The sequence below is a fragment of the Trachinotus anak genome, unplaced genomic scaffold (genome assembly GCF_046630095.1).
Source record: "Trachinotus anak isolate AG129_WGS33_773 ecotype Australia unplaced genomic scaffold, CSIRO_AGI_Tana_v1 ptg000024l, whole genome shotgun sequence".
NCBI classification, from domain to species: domain Eukaryota; kingdom Metazoa; phylum Chordata; class Actinopteri; order Carangiformes; family Carangidae; genus Trachinotus; species Trachinotus anak.
In genome coordinates this window covers 6,957,402-6,975,008 of record NW_027273875.1, presented here as the reverse complement: position 1 = coordinate 6,975,008, position 17,607 = coordinate 6,957,402, and the positions used below count along the sequence as shown (strand labels likewise).

The following is a 17,607-nucleotide window of genomic DNA, read 5'->3' as shown; positions in this document are numbered from 1 at the left end:
CAGCGCTTATTTCGGTGTAAGTGCGCCATAACGACACAAGTATATCATTCAGCGTAGTAGGGTGAACTCACACAGTTGAGTAATTTGAAACACTGAGCAAGGACATCACCTCCCATGCTGCGAACAAGAAGCTCAGACACACACCTTTGAATGTAAAACAGGTGTGGGAAGGCAAATGAGTAGCCTCTGGGGATTAGAGAGAGGAGTTTGTGTGCCTATAAAGATCAGTAATAATTCAGCTGTTGCACAAGTAAAAATTATTAAACAGGATAGGTTGTTGCGAATGCCCTCACAATGCTAATGGCCGGTGGTCAGTGATCCAGTTGTACGTACAGCTAAAGGTAGCATCAATATCTCCGGACACAAAAATATTTTTCAGCACAGTGTCACAAAAAGACAAGTATTTTCTTATTATTAATCTTGTCATTATATGCAACAGTGTTACTTGCACAAACGCACAATTCACATATTCCCTGAATATTAAGAGTTTGCATATTCACTTCACCTTTGCTGACATTTCTGTGTTGAACATACACCACTTTAACTCTGCACACTTGCCTGTCCTCAATCAAGACTCAATCAATCAGTGCACAGCAGCCTCGCACAGGAGCACCTATCAGCTCTCAGAGGGCAACACAACAACAAAAGTACTATCCATGACAACACTGGTCTGGGCAGGCCCCTCCCACTGACAGCTGGCTTATTGTGTGCTGTGCCTCTGAAGCGGCCTTGTTGCCCTTTGCTTGGACAATTCAATAACTAATCTCAATGCAGCCAGCAGCATGTAGCTTTGAAAATGAGGAGGGCAGGCCCGATGGAAAAGTCGTAAGCCGCTTGTCAGTGTTGTTGGTTAACTGTAAGTGGGTACCTTGTCAGTTCACGTCAGGATTCATGGACGGGTCAAAAATGGTGCACACACCTTCGCCATACAATACCGAATAAAAAAATATGATGGACAGTTTTTCATGAAGTTGTAAAGAAGCAGCGTTTTCACCAAAGATGTCCTTGTGGGCTATTGGTATGTCTGACCAACGCCCCTTCTTTTTAGTTATTATTAGTTTAGTTTAATGCAGCCAACATCATGTTCGGCACAGGTCTTTGGGAGCACATTAGTGATCTAATTTACCTAATTACCTTTGAATATTTACCACGTTGAATAACTTGTAGTATCCGCAGAATAATTTGGTTTACCTTAAAATGAATTATATCAAAGGTTATCATGGCATGTTTGCAATTATTCTTCCCAAGACAGCAAAAGACATTTTGATCCGTCATGTTATCATCCCCCAGCAATAATGAAACTGAGAAAGGGCAACTATAGTTTGGTCCCAGGCCTTCAGTTGATTCATCCATCTGTCACATCTCTGACACGCAATTTTGACTAAGCTCGGTGGGGATGATGCATGTCAACAAAGCTATATTAATTAGCTCACGGAAGGCTCTACATCCATTATCTGCAGTTCAGTGTGTGGGTATTAGCAAAAATTGTTAATCACTTAATTACACTAATATAAACCTTGTGTTTACTGTTTTTGTGCTTTATGTATTTCATTTTTGTGATATGCTATTTGATCCATTTTTAAAAGTAATGGTAACAAAGCTATGATTGGAAAAATGTCACCTGACCTGACGATTCACCCCTCAGCCAACGGTTACTTACAATGACATCACACATTGGATCTGCACTGGGCTCACGGCAGAACAAACGGCGGCTCGCCCTGATGTTACTGCACACAAGGCACGCGAGCTCTGTCACATGTAGGCTAATGAACAGCAGGCTCGTGCTCTTGATGGAGGAGCCTTTTGGGCCACAAGAACCATGTGTACTCACCACTTTCTGCTTGGACACACACAGACAAAGGGACACGTCTGGAGTGCTTGGGGCCCAAACCCTGAGGAAGGGCAGATGGTGTCCGGGATCGAGGACCGCACCCCCATTAACATGAGAAAAGAGAGGGACAGAGGCGGGGGAACAGGTACCCTCTCTCCTATTTTCCCCTTCTATAGAGATTAGAGAGGGGGTGACTCATTTACCCAACACAGTCTGTGGCACTGATTTGGAACCCAATTAGGAGCATGCTGTCAACTCAGCAGCAGAGAATATCGAGTGTGAGGATCCTGTTTGGAAAAAAAAGTCCCATCTTAAGTTGCATAAAAAATGCAGTTTTTCTTATGCATATTTATTAAGAGTCCCATGTCATCTTTTATTTAGGGAATTTTGATTTGCAAGTGCCATATTAGCCTCCAAGAATAACCGACTCAAGATTATAATTTTAGTACAACTTTATGGCTAAAGACAAAATATTTGAGGGTTTTATTATAAAAAGTGTGTTTTGGTGTGTGTGGATACAGTTCCTGTTGAGTTTTATGATTTTAGCAGGATTGCTGTAATTTTTGAGTCATATGTTTTAGTATTTCTTTTATTATTATTATTATTATTATTATTATTATTATTGTTGTTGTTATTATTATTGTTATATCCTTGTATGTAAATGCCAGCAGGTGGTTAAATCAGTCTTTTAATCCACTTAAATCTCAGATTCAAGTGGATATACATGCTGGGTTCACATTAGTAAGTAAAAGCCTAGAGTTAGAGCTGCTTATTTGGGAATAAATAGAATTATTGTTAAAAAGGAAGAATATATTGCAGCAACAACTTCCAGCCCATAGTGTCACTAAAGAAACTATAAAAAAATATCTTGCAGATTCCATTAGTTTTTCAAAACAAAACCTTGCCAGATTCCTTGAGGGTTGGTAGTGTTTTCCTTTCTTTTCACTGGAGGCATCTTTTACCTAAAAACACAAACATTCCTGTTGCCACAGCTGCAGATTTCTGGGGCTGGAGCCTCTCTCCGGGTGGAAAGAGGCCGCTCTGATGTTTTGACTCATTAATCACGCCAACCACATTGTGAGAATTTCTCATGACTATAACATTACTCTCTGAAAAGAAATGTATTCCCTCACCTCTTATTCCAAAATAAACCAACTTAATGGGAAAGCTGAACAGTAACATTTTAAGGTTCCGTTTGCAGCAATGCAGCAATAAAATCATCATGACTACGACTAAACAATATGAATACAAAGATGAGACTAAAGAGAAGGAGCGAGAGAGAGGGAACTGAACTACTGCCAACGTGTATCTCTATAGGTGTAAATGCAGCTTATGGTGTGCTGCATATTGCTAAGCTCATTTTTTGTCTCCCCCTAGTGGCTATTTGGAGGACGACTAAAATCTCAAAATTCATATCTCCTCCTGACCACCTTCAGCACAGTATCTCATTACATAATTACTGTGCCCCTCATTGACTAAGGAACATTGAGAAATCTTAATTAGATTAGATAGATTGTATATGGATTAGATATCTTAATTTGGTAGAACATGATAGATGCATGGGAATAATTAAACAAAGTAGTTTGCACAGACTCTAGAAACAGTGCCAGTTGTACTCCTTTGCTATACTTTAATTTTTTACAAGAACACACTGTTCTATAAGCAGCAACTCTGCATAAATGAGATAACTTATGTGTATACAATGATATTTATTTATACATTTATGGTGTAAAACTTTGATCCCTCACCAACAATAACATTCAGAGCACAAGGATGATCCAGAGGCAGGTGGGTCGCAGAATAATAGAGAATTTGAACTACTGTATAGCTTCAACAGAGACTGAAGTGTAGAGATAGAAGGAACAAGGAGCTGCTCTTTACCTCAGCTAAATTCTCTCTAATTTTAGGCTGATGGACACTTGTCAGGGGAGCAATGATAAGATGAACAAGCCTACCTTGTAGTTTGTGGCCGTGAAGCTGACTGTTAAGGTGTCATTACACCAAAACACCAATAACTGGTTTGTGGATTTTAGCCACGACTGCGATGCTGTGAAAAAAAATTCAAAGATAATAACCAAGAAGTCTTTCAGTTCAGAACTGACATATAGCAACAAGCAAAATTGGCAATGATTTTTGTGAGCAACCTTACCATGAGCTTGAAGTTGCATTCATGTTGCATACCTTCATGACCCATGTTACATAGGTCACTCCTCCATCTGTGCAGAGAGAAAACATAAGTGTAAAAATCAGGATGATTTTTGCATTTAGTCCTTAATTTATAAACCGCAAGAGGCTGCAAATCATTCTGTTTCATCATGGCTGCTCAAATGCACTCTGAAACATAAAAGTCTAGGCCTTAGTCATTTTCTGCACATTGCATTCAGTAATAAGCACTACAAATGATAATTCTCACAATATGGTAATTAGAATATTCAGAATGAAAATTCAGAAATGAAAACTGAAAAAAAATGTATATTTACACTAATAGCTATGTAGTAATAACTAGCCTATATTTTGCAGACTGCAAGTTATACAATGACAGTTGTAAGGTCGACTTTTTCTTAGGGGCGAACGAGAACCCAGTACAATGCTGGTGTGTGCTCCAGTTAACTTAGGCTAGTGTTACAGTTCTCACAGCATTGCTTGTAAATAAATGTAGTGCAGTAGAAAGTATATTTCCCTCTGAAATGTAGTGGAGTGGAAGTATAAAACACCATCAAATGGAAATACTCAGGTAAAGTACAAGCACCTCAAAACTGTACTTAGTTACAGTACTTACTTAATTACTCTCCACCACTGCTGGTACAATACTTATTAATATTTAGGCTTAAGTGCACATAGATTTTTAATATTATTCAATTACCCAGACCAGCGTTGCCAACTACCTTTTAAAAAGTGAATGAAAAATAGTGAATTAAACGTGGCCCATACGGACTACATGCTAACCAGCACTCATTTCCAACCCATTTCCAAGCTGCTGCCCAGCACTGCTAAAATCCTGATTTTATAACCATGATGTCGTGTAACAAAATCACCAATCACATAAGTCAAAGACAAAGACTGTGTTGTGATTTTGGCTGTAAAGTTATCACTCTCAAAGGAAGTTTTTAAGGGCCAGAATACCTTTCTTATCCTTTTTCTCTCTCATGGTGCACAGCCTGCACATGCGCAGCCGTGTGGTCTCTCCGCCTCCACCTGAACAGAGTAGACACACAGGTGCCGTCTCGACCCAGGACTGGCGTCTCTAGAAAGTAGCTAGAAGGTGTGTCCACAAAAAATAATATAAAATAAAAATCACTAGATTTGTTGCTATGTGCTTTTTTGAAAAAAAAAAAAAAAAAAAAAGTTCTAAAGAGTCCTGGAAAGTCGGTTAAGAAATGGTATGGCCCACTTTAGGGGGTGTCTGAAATTGTATTTTTCTACAATATTCCTCCAAGCATGAATATGGGAAATATTTACAATTGTAGGTAAGATGATTATAAAAGTATTTATTTATTTATTTATTTTTAATTCTTTTTTTTTGGGTGTGGGCTACAACGTTTTGTTGATAAATCGATCGATAGGACCTATAAAATGTATTGTTAACAACTTTGCTCGTTCAAGTAATTTATTAAGGAAACAAAGACATTCACCAGATTCCAGTGTCTGGAAATGTGAGTAATTGTAGTTTTTCTGTCTTGGCTGTCTGACTGTGGTTTCACTTGAGAAGTGCTGCTCAGTTATTTTCATCCTGTGACCAAACAATCCAATCTGAAATCCAATTTTAACAATAGTTGACTCAGTCGATAAGGAAAACAATCAGTATTATCAGTTAACCAGCATGAGGCTCAGTCGGGCTCATTATAATATCCTGAAGACGGAGTCCTCCCCACCACCTTGCGGGCACCAGTCAGAGATCTCCGCCCCAGTCATCTTGGGCTACAGCTCGGAGCCCGGATGCGCCGCCATGCCGACTCTATCAGCGAGTGGAATAATTTATTCACCAACCTGCCTGACGCTGGGCGACTAGGAGTTGACTGAAGAAGTCGTCAAGACAGTTTGGGGAACAGGGGAGGCTTTGCGGCCGACAGAGTGGCACGGAGTGTGTGTTTGTGTTGCCCGCCGCCGTTGCATTGATGTAGGGACACTTGTGTGCTAGCTGCGCTAACGTTAGCTCCAGTCGAGGGAGTGCGGGGTAGTGACAGTCCGGCCGGAGGCGGGGAGAACTGCGAGGTTAGACTGTTATTTTGATGGTGACTACACTGTTGACTGTTAGTAGCCATCTGGATGGTAGTATCACTTTCATGAATGTGACTCACGGTTTTAGAGGATTCAGGCAGCAGCGTATCGAGGTGGGTACCTGACTGTTTGTCTAACGCCGCTTCTTGACCGGAGCGGAGCTGAACGTTTACTCGACGTTTCAGTCTCCTGGCCCGCGGTGGAGAAGCTAGGAGCTAGCTTGCTAACTAGATAACATAGAGACTCCCAAACTTTTCAGGTCAGTAACCCCCGAGTAGACACGCTTCAGGTCCTCAAGTGTGATAATGGTGTAAGCGTTTGAGACTCTGCGTTTAAAGTGAGACTTTTGTTGTTAGTGCAACACTATCTTTGGAAACGACAGAGGAAAGTAACCGGTTATCCTGCACACCCCCCTTTGTAAATACAGAGTAATTGACCACGACGTGAACTAAGATCACCCTTTTTTTTTTTTTAAGTTGCCCCCTGGAGGGCGCAGGGCTCTTAAAGTAGGTTTGAGGATCCCAGAAGCATAACTTAGTAGTAATGTTGATCAGCATAGACTGGTATGAGTGGCATTAGTCTGCAAGAGTGTGAGATTGCAGCAACAGTGAAGAAGTGAGAGTTACCTTTATGTAATATTGTTCCCCAATGCTTAAAATGATTTACACTATTCAGTTGATTATTTTAAAGATTTTTATTTAACTGATGTTCTCTTGGACTTTCAGGTCTAGGAAAACTTCCATGTCTGCATCAGCTTTGGAAACCAAGAGAGATGTCTGTCGATGAGGATACTGTAAAAACTGGCAGTCCCCAGGCCAGCTCAACTTCATCTCTGCAGCTCTCAGATTGTACTGGAGGTTACAGTAATATATCTGTAATGGTGGAGGGCACCGCAGCCACCCCTGACTTTGCAGCTGCATGTCCTGTCCCCGGCACTGCAGCCTCACCTAATCACACCAGCACTACTGACACGCTTACCCACTCAGACAGTGCTGGACAGAGAGCCAGAGGGAACGAGAATAACATCAGTCGCAGGAACAGCTTTCATCATTCCAAACAACAGCAACAAACGAAACTAACGAAACGACGCAACACAGCAAACTCTAGTTTCAAGCATCCGACATCTGGCAAGAGGAGACGAAGGGCCAACTCTGAGAGTGACTCCGTCCTGCCTACCAACTTCCTTCTGGGTGGGAACATTTTTGACCCACTGAATCTCAACAGTCTGCTGGATGAGGAGGTCAACAAGGCACTGAATGCAGAGACACCCAAATCCTCTCCTCTGCCAGCAAAGAGTCGAGACCCTGTGGAGATCCTTATCCCCAGAGACATCACAGATCCGCTGAACCTGAACAGCGGGATAGCAGACAGCAGCTTTTTGGTGTCTCCCTACAAGAGTGGTGGCAGGAAGAGACACCGCAATAGACACCATGGAGGAGGAGGAGGAGGAAGTGGTGGAGGTGGCAGTGGGATTTCAGCCACACAGATAAACCTCTCAGAATTAGGAAAGGGTGAGGTTAAAACTGGCACATCCACACCGCTTCCAGGTATGTTAGCCTCATGTTCTGCACTAGATGTCTCCAAAGAGTCCAACAGTTTCTCCAGTGTCACAGGGGATTCCCATGAGCCCTCAACTGATAACTCAGCCAGCTGCAAGGAGGAGTTGACATCTGTATCTATGGAGGATTCCACTTCCTCCTTATTGGGAGGACCAAACCAGCACACAAGCAGACGCAAGCGTAGGCGCAACTCTGGCAAAATGGAGACACCGGTAACCCATTCTACCCCCATTGGAAAGTCAGGACCTGGAGACAGGAGTTGTAGTACAGGGGGACAGAGAAATTCTCAGTCTTTCCACACACCAAGAAGTGGCCCTAAAACAGGCCCTGGAGGCCGCCAGCACCAGCAGCCCCACAACCAGGCGAAGGAGCAACACAAGAAGTTCCAGTATGGGAACTACAACAAGTATTATGGCTACCGCAACCCAGGCGCTAGTGAAGACCCACGGGTGCGTGTGCTTCGTCCAGAATGGTTTGAAGGTAAAGACGTACTGGATTTGGGGTGCAACGCAGGCCACCTAACACTTTATATTGCCAAAATGCTTAGACCTGCCCGTATATTGGGCCTGGACATTGACAGTGGACTGGTACATGCAGCCCGAAAGAACATCAGACATTATCTTTCTGAGCTGCAGACCCAAGAGGCCAGGCGTGCAATGCAGGAGAAAAAGAGCACTAAACAGGAGGAGAGGAATGGAAATGAGAGTCACACAGGCACAGAAAAGAAGCACAATGAAGACGAGAGACGGGATGAAAATGAGAAACCAGTGAAAGAAGAAAGTGGCCCTGCAGACGCTGTAAATGACAAGGACTCCTGCCACACAGATGAGGCAGGGACCCAGAAGCAGGACAGCAAAACAGAGGAAATGGAGCAGGAAGATTGTGATTCAACCCCTGCTGATCACTCTGTAAGCTGCTCTTTTCCTATGTCCCTGCGGATCTCCAGGGGGCCCATCGCTGCACCTCCACTAACAGAAACACCCACCACACAGCCCGGGGAGTTCCCTTCAAATGTCTCCTTCATCAAGGTAAGATGGCATTCTATGTGTGAACATCTGATGCAGGGTGGTTGCCATGTTACTGCATCTTGGGAGCCTAGATGAAAGTAAAATTAAATTTAGTATTTCACTGTGAGGCACTGCCTACATTATATCTGCATGATATATAATCATTAAGACAAGGGAAACTAGCCCTTAAACACACCCAAACAGACCTGTTAAGAAATGACTAAAAAAGACTAAATGTTAGGGGAAACTCTCTGAGCTCTGACTGACTTCACCAGAGGACTTGATAGAATTTGAGTGCCCACTTATTCTCCCTGGAACCTGATGATGTTAATTGTATCTAAATTGGGCATAGCACCCTCACAGCAGAGTCAGCTTCATTATAGTGCACAGCCTGCACCATGCAGCCTATGTAGAGAACACACATGTTATTAACTTACTGGGAAAATTAATAGCAGCTCTAAATTGTATGCATGGTTACACTGAAACAAGTATAAAAGATAATAACTAAAACAAGGTGTAGATTGATTTATCAGGGTCTTATACATTTCATATTTTTGATTGTCATCAGGTCTTGGTTGTAGGCCTTCAAAAGTGGAAGGATCAGTCACGTACATCTTTCAGAGCATAGGTCAGAGTTTGTGTGATTGGATGAGTTGTTTAAGATCCTGTTTTCTTGACAAACAGAAGTGCTCAGCACTCAGTCAAAAAGGCCCAAGCTTCTCCCTTATTATAGGTTAATAATGATGATATATAAAGCAAACACGTTGTTCCGCATCTCTTATAGTTACATCCTCTAATAATGAAGCATCTGCACCATTTTCATTTTCTGAGTCTCTTCATTTATATGAATCTTAATTTAATTTATTTTAATTTATATAAATCTTGTTTGTTTCCAACTAGAGGCTCCCTAGTCTAGAGGCAGCAAAGAGGCAGCAGTCTGTCCTTTTCACCAGACTTATGTTCATCAGCTTTTCACTTGCCACCCTTGGTTGAGAATTTGGCAAATAATCCAACAGCTTTTCTTTTATCAGCTCTAAGGATTCTCATTGAGGGTTTTATTATTCTAGTTTCTATGAAAGTTACTTCACTCCACTGGCCTTGTGCCTACAGGCTGTATGTAGGCAGCTACATGAATTGGTTAGATGCAGAAACTGTAGTTCTCTGAATGAAATCGACAACTGCCCCCCTCCTGCTTTGAGCATTAGAGATAATGGCAGTGTAGCACAGAGCTTATTCTGTAAATCAGTGAAAGGCCTCAAGACGAGCGCCTCAGTCTACACAATACAAGATGGATTTGAAAGAGAAATGTCAGTCTGTGTAATATTTGTTTGACAAACCTTCCCTGGTATCAAGTGAAAGCTGAAGGGAAGCATATTGGATTTGATATAGTTGGTGTTTTCCTTATCGCTAAATTCTTATCAATTGGCAAATTATAAAATTATAGAAACCGTGTCAGTGATTAGGAGGAAGTCTTGATCTTTTATCACCCATCTTGGATGTGTGGTAGACCAAACCTGAGGTAATTAGTAACAGCAGTGCTTTTCCTGATATGACATTTCAATGTGAAAAAGCTCTGTTGTGATTATCAAGTTTTCTTTCTTCTTTAAAAGATGATCAGGATCAAATAACACTCTTTTCTGTTTCTCCTCAACTCATGTATATCAGTCCTTTATAGGTTCTTACTGCTATACTAATCAATTATATTATAATCAGAAATATCTGTGTATTCTAACCCAGGTTGCTGTGTACCTTTGCCCTTTCTACTCTTTGTTGGAGCATGTAAACTTTTTCAGCTGTTGCACTCATAAATTTCATTATGGATTAATCAAATTTTGTTTTATTTTTTTCAAATAATCATTTATTATTCTGTAAAATGTCAGAAAATAAATACCCATTTGCAAGTGCCCAAAGACCCACATGTCATATTCAGCTAATTTAGTTTGAACAATCATTATTTGATTCACAATGATCCAAAACAGAGAGAAGCAGGGAGCAACCTAAAGTTCAGCATTTTTATTTGATGAAGGACCAAAGAGTCAATATGTCACAAAATCGTTGAACAGCACTGAATCGCTCAAAAATGTTCATCCTGTCAAAGCCGTTTTTTCTCACCGCGCCTCTTCTCTCCTTTAGGCCAATTATGTGCTGGAGAATGATAACCTGCTTCTGACTCAGCGGCCGGAGTACGACGTGATCCTGTGCCTGAGCGTTACCAAATGGGTTCACCTGAACTGGGGGGACAGTGGCCTGAAGCGACTCTTCAAGAGAGTCTACAGACATCTCCGTCCTGGAGGCATGTTCATCCTGGAGCCACAGCCGTGGGAGTCCTACGTGAGGAGGAGGAAGCTGACTGTAAGAAACTGAGATGATTGTGATGCACACCATGACTTTTGTACCAAAGGATATTGGCAGCATTCAGTGATTTTAAAACTTGGTTGTTTTTAAGAAATATTTGTTTTCTCTGACAGGATAATATTAGCAGGAATTATCACAGCATCCGCCTCAAACCTGACCAGTTTTCATCGTACCTTACAACTGAGGTGGGCTTCACCAGTTTCGAGTACCTTGGGGCCCCTAAATGTTCAATACGAGGTAAGGCGGTAATATGTCTGGGCAAGTTTATGACCTTCTTGTTGTTCACCCTTGTAGCTGGATGGTATGTTCAACTTTTCTTTTCATTTTGACAGGTTTTCAGAGGCCAATCTACTTATTTCACAAATGACCGCTCCTGCCTTGAAGATCATTGAATGTGAGTAGCCTGAACCACCATCATACATACAAGCCAGCCAGCTGCCCTGGACTGCAAGGAGTCATCGTGAATCCTTAACAGTTACTCCAGCTCTTCAGATGCTGAAGATGAAATTCAGAAAGGAGGAATGGGACCAAACGTGGAATTAATTTTGCAAACACAAGATCTTTCGAGCGGCGGCACCTATCAGAATTTTCTGTGACTACAAATTCTTAAAGTATGGAGTGAACTCAGAAAGAGGTCTACAATGTATAACCTGGAGCCAAACATCATAGTTCGGCCGGACTGTGGAAGATGTGCTCATCTGATCATTTCCTCAGACTGTGCTAATGCTAATGACGCCCCAGTTTAATGCAAGGCCATAACACATGTTTAAATACCTTTGGCCATATATCTTTACTTTCATAACTTTGTTCTGTGCCACCACATCACCATACATCATACATATTAGGGTTGGGGGATAAAAGGTAGACTTTCTCAATTGGCCAGCGTTATCACTTTAACTGGCAGTAGCTGGTGTATTCTCCAGATCAGCTCACTGCAAAACCGTATTTCACTGGATTACAAAGCCAGTGAACAAATCACTGACATGAAGTCTCCAGCCACGCTGAAGTACAGGTGAAGAACACTGTGCAGGCTGTTGGTAATCGAGGCCCCTAATTGCCAGCTCCATTGCAAATACTGATGGCATAGAAAATGTTCTTAGTTTGGGGCCTTGAATCCTGTTGCAGCAGACATATAAATTTACATATTTTGGTGATTTTAAAAACAGCCAAAGTCCATCAGCCATAGAGTCAGTGTGTCACTAATAGCTGATGTATTTGTCTGTCTCCCAACCCTGGCATGTAGCTTGTTATGTCATTATTTTGTAAAATGGGCCTAAGAGCTGAGTGAACTTTAATCTGTTACAGAGCTGTAAAAAAGAATAACCCCACATTTTGAAATACAAAAAGCTCCTGAATTGCACAAGTTGAAGACCTGTGAAAAGTGGTGTGTCTTAAGTGATAAAGATAATGATACACAATGAGAAAGGTGCACTCAAAACAGCCAAGACAACAAACATCCTTTGAAATGCTGAATGTTGTGAAAGTGCTGTCTTTCCCTTTATCTGCATCACATTACCCACACAGTGACATTTGTGCAGTGAAAGCAGCTGTATAAAGTTAATGATGGGCATATTGATGAGTCAGTGGCCACAGTGACAGACACCACACCAAACCAAACATTAGATTCTATCAATATACATGGAGACACCATATAGTTCAGTAAGGCTTACTATCATTGGGAATACTCAGTGTGGCATCTTAAAACTGACATCATCTAAAATGTTACATACATAAGCTGAAAAATCTGACATCTATGTTTTCAAGAAAAAAAGTTTGGTGGCTGTTTTGAGTGTAAACTGTTACCATTTAAGAAGCAACACATCACTTCATGGGTTCCACAAGCCTTTTTGATGCTCCATCCTAATGGTAGGGGGCACATTTGAGCTGTGATGACAAGCAGGAGTTGGGCTCAGCTCACGATAGTTCAGCTCAGAGACCACAAGGACTATTTTGCAAAGTAGATGTGTAGCATGCAGTCATCTATTTCTTTTTTGACAGTTAAGCCATAGCTTATGTGTTTGCAGTGTCCTTCATGAGGTACTGACTGAGAGGATAAATGAGAAACTGAAGGCAGAGGCCTATTGGTAGAGATGCTACAGCTTCTTCAGTGCTGTATAAATCTAGCACATACATAGTTTTGTATGGTCTGATCATCACTATTGGACAGACACTAATTCAAACAGCATCAGAATCACCTAGAATACTCTAGTGCTTTTGTAGCTCCTGAGTTACACTCACCTTCTGTGAGGCTGAACAAATAATTACATTTCTAGAAAATGGATTGTTATTAAAAGTACTGGAATATATCCATATGACTTTGTACCAAATTTCAATATTAATATGCTGTTTGTATTGAAGCGCTGCCAAAATATTTTATGGGTCATTTGCTCCTGAATTTAACAGAATCTGCCATTGTCATCTTAGTCTTTGGCCTAATGAGGACAGTTATGAGTTACAGATAGTCAGTCTTTGTGATTGTATCTTCATTGGTGTGCACTGAGCACTGCTCATCTACAACCTTTCAGTTTAAGTGGCTGGGACAGAAATCTTCCCTTTTTTTTTTTTCGGTGACTGATTCAGTCACAGCGTTTGGCACACTAGGGTAGGAGAAGATGGATGATGTATGTTTCTGTTTTAGTACGTGATCAATGTAAATAAGTTTGCAAATTTTGTTTCACTGTTGTCAATATTAAGTTCATAACTGCTTTTGTCATTTTCCAGTGGATTTGTTTTTGTCTTGTTTTCAAATGTTTGCTGCCAATTTGCAAGTGAGTCACAGGTCAGAGTTTTCGTCCTTAAACGGATCGCTAATCCGGCTCTGTAACAACAAATGAAAATGTACATTGCAAAGTTCTGATGTGTTTGCTTTTTTTTCTGTCCTGGCAGGCACATGGATTGTTAGATTAGCTCATTATTTTTTTTTATAAACTGTTTGAAAGGAGTGTTTGTGTTAACGCACTCTCATTTGACTTCATTTGACATGCTATAGACATTTTAAAATTATTCAAAACCGAGACAGATTTGCATACTTTTTCCATCAGACTTTTTATAACAAGTTGTGGAACACTGATTAACCTATTAAATGAAGCTTCAGGTTACATTTTGAATTGCAAGTGAATTGGCTCAACAAACACAAAGCACCAAATCACACCTTCCTCCTAAGCTAAGACAATCGGATTCTCAGGCTTAGATCAGCCCACTGCTGTAATTTCAAGGGCATTTTGCTTTTTGCGTTATTAACAAAAGCTTTCATTTTTGCAGGTCACATAATAGACATTTTATTTTGAAAAATGATTGTTGAAAGATAATTTGTGTTAAAGATTGCACCTTACTGTCTCAGCAGCGGTATCTTATAGATTTTCAACCCAATAGGTCTGACTTGTAAGTCCAGGTATTCAAGCTAAAGCATGTCTTTGCTGGAGATGTGAAACCATATGTTGTTATATACAGTGCTGTAAAAACTTTTGTACTTCCCTTGAGGTTTTGCACAAAGTTGTGCAAAGTCTTGAATGACATTAAATTACGTAAAAAAAAATAGGGTGTAAGCAATGTTACAACCCTTGCATCAACAGGGTGTAATGCTAGTGAGAAATATTACTATTTCAAAACATCGGATGGTCAGATCTCATATTCAGGTTATAGTTTACAGTATAATTTTGTGCAATATTTGCTCTTTAAAATTATAATTCTGCCCTATTAGCCAGCAAAAATCAATTCCATCTCAAGTTAAGTGTTAGATGGATTGAAGTTAAGAAAACCTGTGTAGTGTTGAATGTGGAAGCTTTAGCGTCCAGGTTTTCATGTTGCAAAGAAAACAAAAGGTAAATATGACCAGATAGACTGCAATGAAAGCACAACCTGTTGTATTTTAAAATTTATTTTATTTATTGTTATGTATTCACATGTTTTGTATTTGCAACCTTTAAGACTGGGACGCATTCCAAGAAGTAGTTAAATGAATGATAGCATTTCGTTATCTGGCATGTTGTCAAGAGAAAGCTGTTGTGGCTTTTATTTCACAACATGATGTAGGTAATATAGTAATCCTGTTTTGTGCAACAGATCTGTGAATGCCACAGAAAGTAAACCTCACATTCAACACTATGCTTACAGTTTCTTACCTTCAACTCGTCCTATACCCTGAAATCATCAATTGTTTTTTAACAACTTCAAATAGAAACTATAATGTGTAAAACCTGTAGCTACAACCTGATTATAACATTTGAGCAGCATTCTCAGTGAAATAATGAAGTTTCATCAGAAACACAATAATGCTCTGACATAGCAACAGTCCTACTTACAGTCGTGTACCCTCTTCTCATTTATTAGAGGTTTTGTAACATGAAAGTAAATAAACTTGTTCCTAAACTGTAATAAAAGAGCTTAAACTGGATGTCTTAAAGGAAAAAAAGAGATAGCACAACAAATGCATAAATTCAAGGGGTGTATGATTTTTAATGGCACTAAAATTCACATCTTTATGTGAATTTGCACTGATATGACTCGAGGGAATTAAACTAGTTTAGTACATTTTTTGCAGTTCAAGTTGATGTTTTACATGTACCCTAACTTTCCTAGAACCGGTTTTATGGAAGAACTGTTGGAATAAAACAGGCCCTCTGTCAGGGAAGCTTTTAATTTTCATGCCTCTGAACAACAAATATATCTGAATGTTTCTCTGTGTAACATTTTAATTGATTAAAAGTGGTTCCAGATTTGGTGGTTCAGTATTTGCTTATACAGCACATTGTAAGGTGATTTCTTTTTTGGGTGGAAGTGGGTTAAGACAATAAGGAACAGACTACTCTCAAATTAATTTTTGTTTTCATAGTAAACAGTCTGTTATGTGGGTTGTCTGGCTTCCATCTTATTAGTCATGCCACATTTTGCTATCTCTCGCATGACCTGTATTCAAAAGCTGCTCTGATAAGAATTGGTGAGCAATACTTGTGGTCTTCCCATAGCTGTTCTTATTGAGGTGATCATCACAGCTTCTATAAAGAGGTTAGTAACCTACTTTTGAAGGCGGTGGTAAGTTAAAAGCAAATCCATCCTCTTCATCTGGAAAGAGGTCAAGGTTGATGGATGTCACCAGGAATTTTTTTTCAGCTATGTTGAAACTATAGCCCTGTGACGTCTTATGTGTACTGGCTGCTGCTGTATAAAGGGAAAAGTTGTTTCCTGCAGTTTATGTCTCCCTATAAAAGTCTACATGATAATCCAAGACAAAGACCTACAGTCCAAAGTTTAGTTTGAACAATGTCCTGCAATACTTCCCGTTACAACAGCATCCCAATGATAGTTTCTATTGCAGGGCTTTTTAGTGGGTTGTATAATATTGTACAGATGTTTATTCTGTTGTGTGGTACAGTGGCCACCATAAAGCGTTCAGTCGTCTTTATTTTTTATGCTTTTCTACTTGTGGTTGTCAATTTTCAAATGTAATATTATTTAGCCAGTGTCTGCACATGATCTTTGTTCATTTACAGAAATATCTCATGAACTGACCATAAACTGACCTTAGAGACATTGAATTGACAAAAGACCCAAAGCTCCACTCTAACAGAGCCTCAGACATCCTCTTCCGGCGAACATACCAGAAGGACAACCTCGTCTGCAGTGCTCTGTCCATCAGGCCTGCACGGTTGCAAAAGTAAAAGGCTGATGATAGTCTACATTGAGCTTGTAAAATGATATTTAATGTAACCTAAGATCATGAGGGAAAAAAAATATCAGCTTTGATTCCACAGAAGTTACAACATTAAAACATTACCACTTTGCCAGAGGAGTACAGTTACTGTTGGAAGCTGAAGTATTTTTTCACACACTGCCATCTAGTGAGGTAGAGGCCATTTTATTTTACTCACTAACTGTGAGTAAAAATCACTTTAGTCTTATATGATAGGATTTCATGCGTAATTGCTCAAATGGTATATTTGGTGTATACTAAATGTAATCTTTATAATGGAGACAAGTCTGTTGTGATTCATCCTTGATGCTCTTACATATTACTTGATGATGCCAATGTTTTAATGATTAACGAAAGCAATCAAGTTTGGGCCCACAGTTCTGAGACTCACATTTATTATATTTACATATACTTAACAGTAAAGACACCATTCAAATACGTTGTTAAATGTCAAATGACAAATGTCAGCTATGCGATTTCCTCTCTTATTGTTTCATTTCTAATTAAAGTTGCGGTTTTATTTTGATAAGTTAATCAGGTTTGAGGATCTGCATAAGAAAACCACAAATCAGGAGTCAAATTTCTTGGGCTGCAGTGTTACATGTCAGAGTTTCCATCTACCGCAGGTCTGTGTGATTACAGCATCTTCAAACCCTGTTCCCTAAAGTAACACATCTATGCAGTTACAGTTCAAAAATACATCCAACCTGCGATCATTTTCTGTTTTAGGCTTTTGCTTGCTGTCAGCTTTGTGAAGACAGTAAGCCTCATGTAAACAGGTTTGTGGGGTTTTACCCCTTTGTCGTTTGGTCACGCTCCCCTGTCTGAATAGTACAAAGATTCAACTCAGATGACAATGCAGGGCACAATACAGTGGCTCCTGTTTACAAATAGCATCCATGCCTTTAACACCTACTAGCCCAGGCCAGTCATGAACCATCTTCAGAT

The 17,607-nt window shown here is 40.1% G+C and overlaps 2 protein-coding genes across 9 annotated transcripts in view; one reads left to right on the top strand and one right to left on the bottom strand.

The window, feature by feature from the left end:
- The window catches only part of LOC139608133 (serine/threonine-protein kinase PAK 3), a 41,510-nt gene extending 36,355 nt beyond the window's left edge, over nucleotides 1-5,155 (bottom strand). For 2 of the 4 annotated variants that reach the window (XM_071461623.1, XM_071461624.1), the window contains exons 1-3: nucleotides 4,955-5,153; nucleotides 3,981-4,047; nucleotides 3,787-3,878 (exon numbers count right to left, since the gene is read on the bottom strand). The gene's annotated coding sequence lies outside the window, so the exon portion shown is untranslated. Of the gene's footprint in view, nucleotides 1-3,786; nucleotides 3,879-3,980; nucleotides 4,048-4,954 lie in introns of all 4 variants that reach the window. The other 2 variants (XM_071461626.1, XM_071461627.1) reach the window with 2 other exon arrangements.
- A 191-nt stretch (nucleotides 5,156-5,346) lies between these two features.
- mepcea (methylphosphate capping enzyme a) lies at nucleotides 5,347-15,685 on the top strand. 5 transcript variants are annotated; one of them, XM_071461617.1, is made up of 5 exons: nucleotides 5,347-5,484; nucleotides 6,775-8,636; nucleotides 10,749-10,967; nucleotides 11,084-11,207; nucleotides 11,303-15,685. In XM_071461617.1, exons 2-5 carry the CDS (start codon nucleotides 6,822-6,824, stop codon nucleotides 11,335-11,337), a joined length of 2,193 nt encoding a protein of 730 aa, XP_071317718.1. In that variant the 5' UTR covers nucleotides 5,347-5,484; nucleotides 6,775-6,821; the 3' UTR covers nucleotides 11,338-15,685. The 5 variants fall into 5 exon arrangements, with proteins under 5 accessions (XP_071317718.1, XP_071317720.1, XP_071317722.1 ...); XM_071461619.1 differs by lacking the exon at nucleotides 5,347-5,484 and adding an exon at nucleotides 5,580-6,308; XM_071461621.1 differs by lacking the exon at nucleotides 5,347-5,484 and adding an exon at nucleotides 5,581-6,043.
- Nucleotides 15,686-17,607: the final 1,922 nt, after the last annotated feature.

Bases quoted from the DNA above. Each gene is read 5' to 3' on its own strand.
- mepcea (XM_071461617.1), top strand. From the start codon at position 6,822: ATGTCTGTCGATGAGGATACTGTAAAAACTGGCAGTCCCCAGGCCAGC. The intron at 8,637-10,748 runs GTAAGATGGCAT...TCTCTCCTTTAG, and splicing joins CAAATGTCTCCTTCATCAAG to GCCAATTATGTGCTGGAGAA. The intron at 10,968-11,083 runs GTAAGAAACTGA...TTTCTCTGACAG, and splicing joins TGAGGAGGAGGAAGCTGACT to GATAATATTAGCAGGAATTA.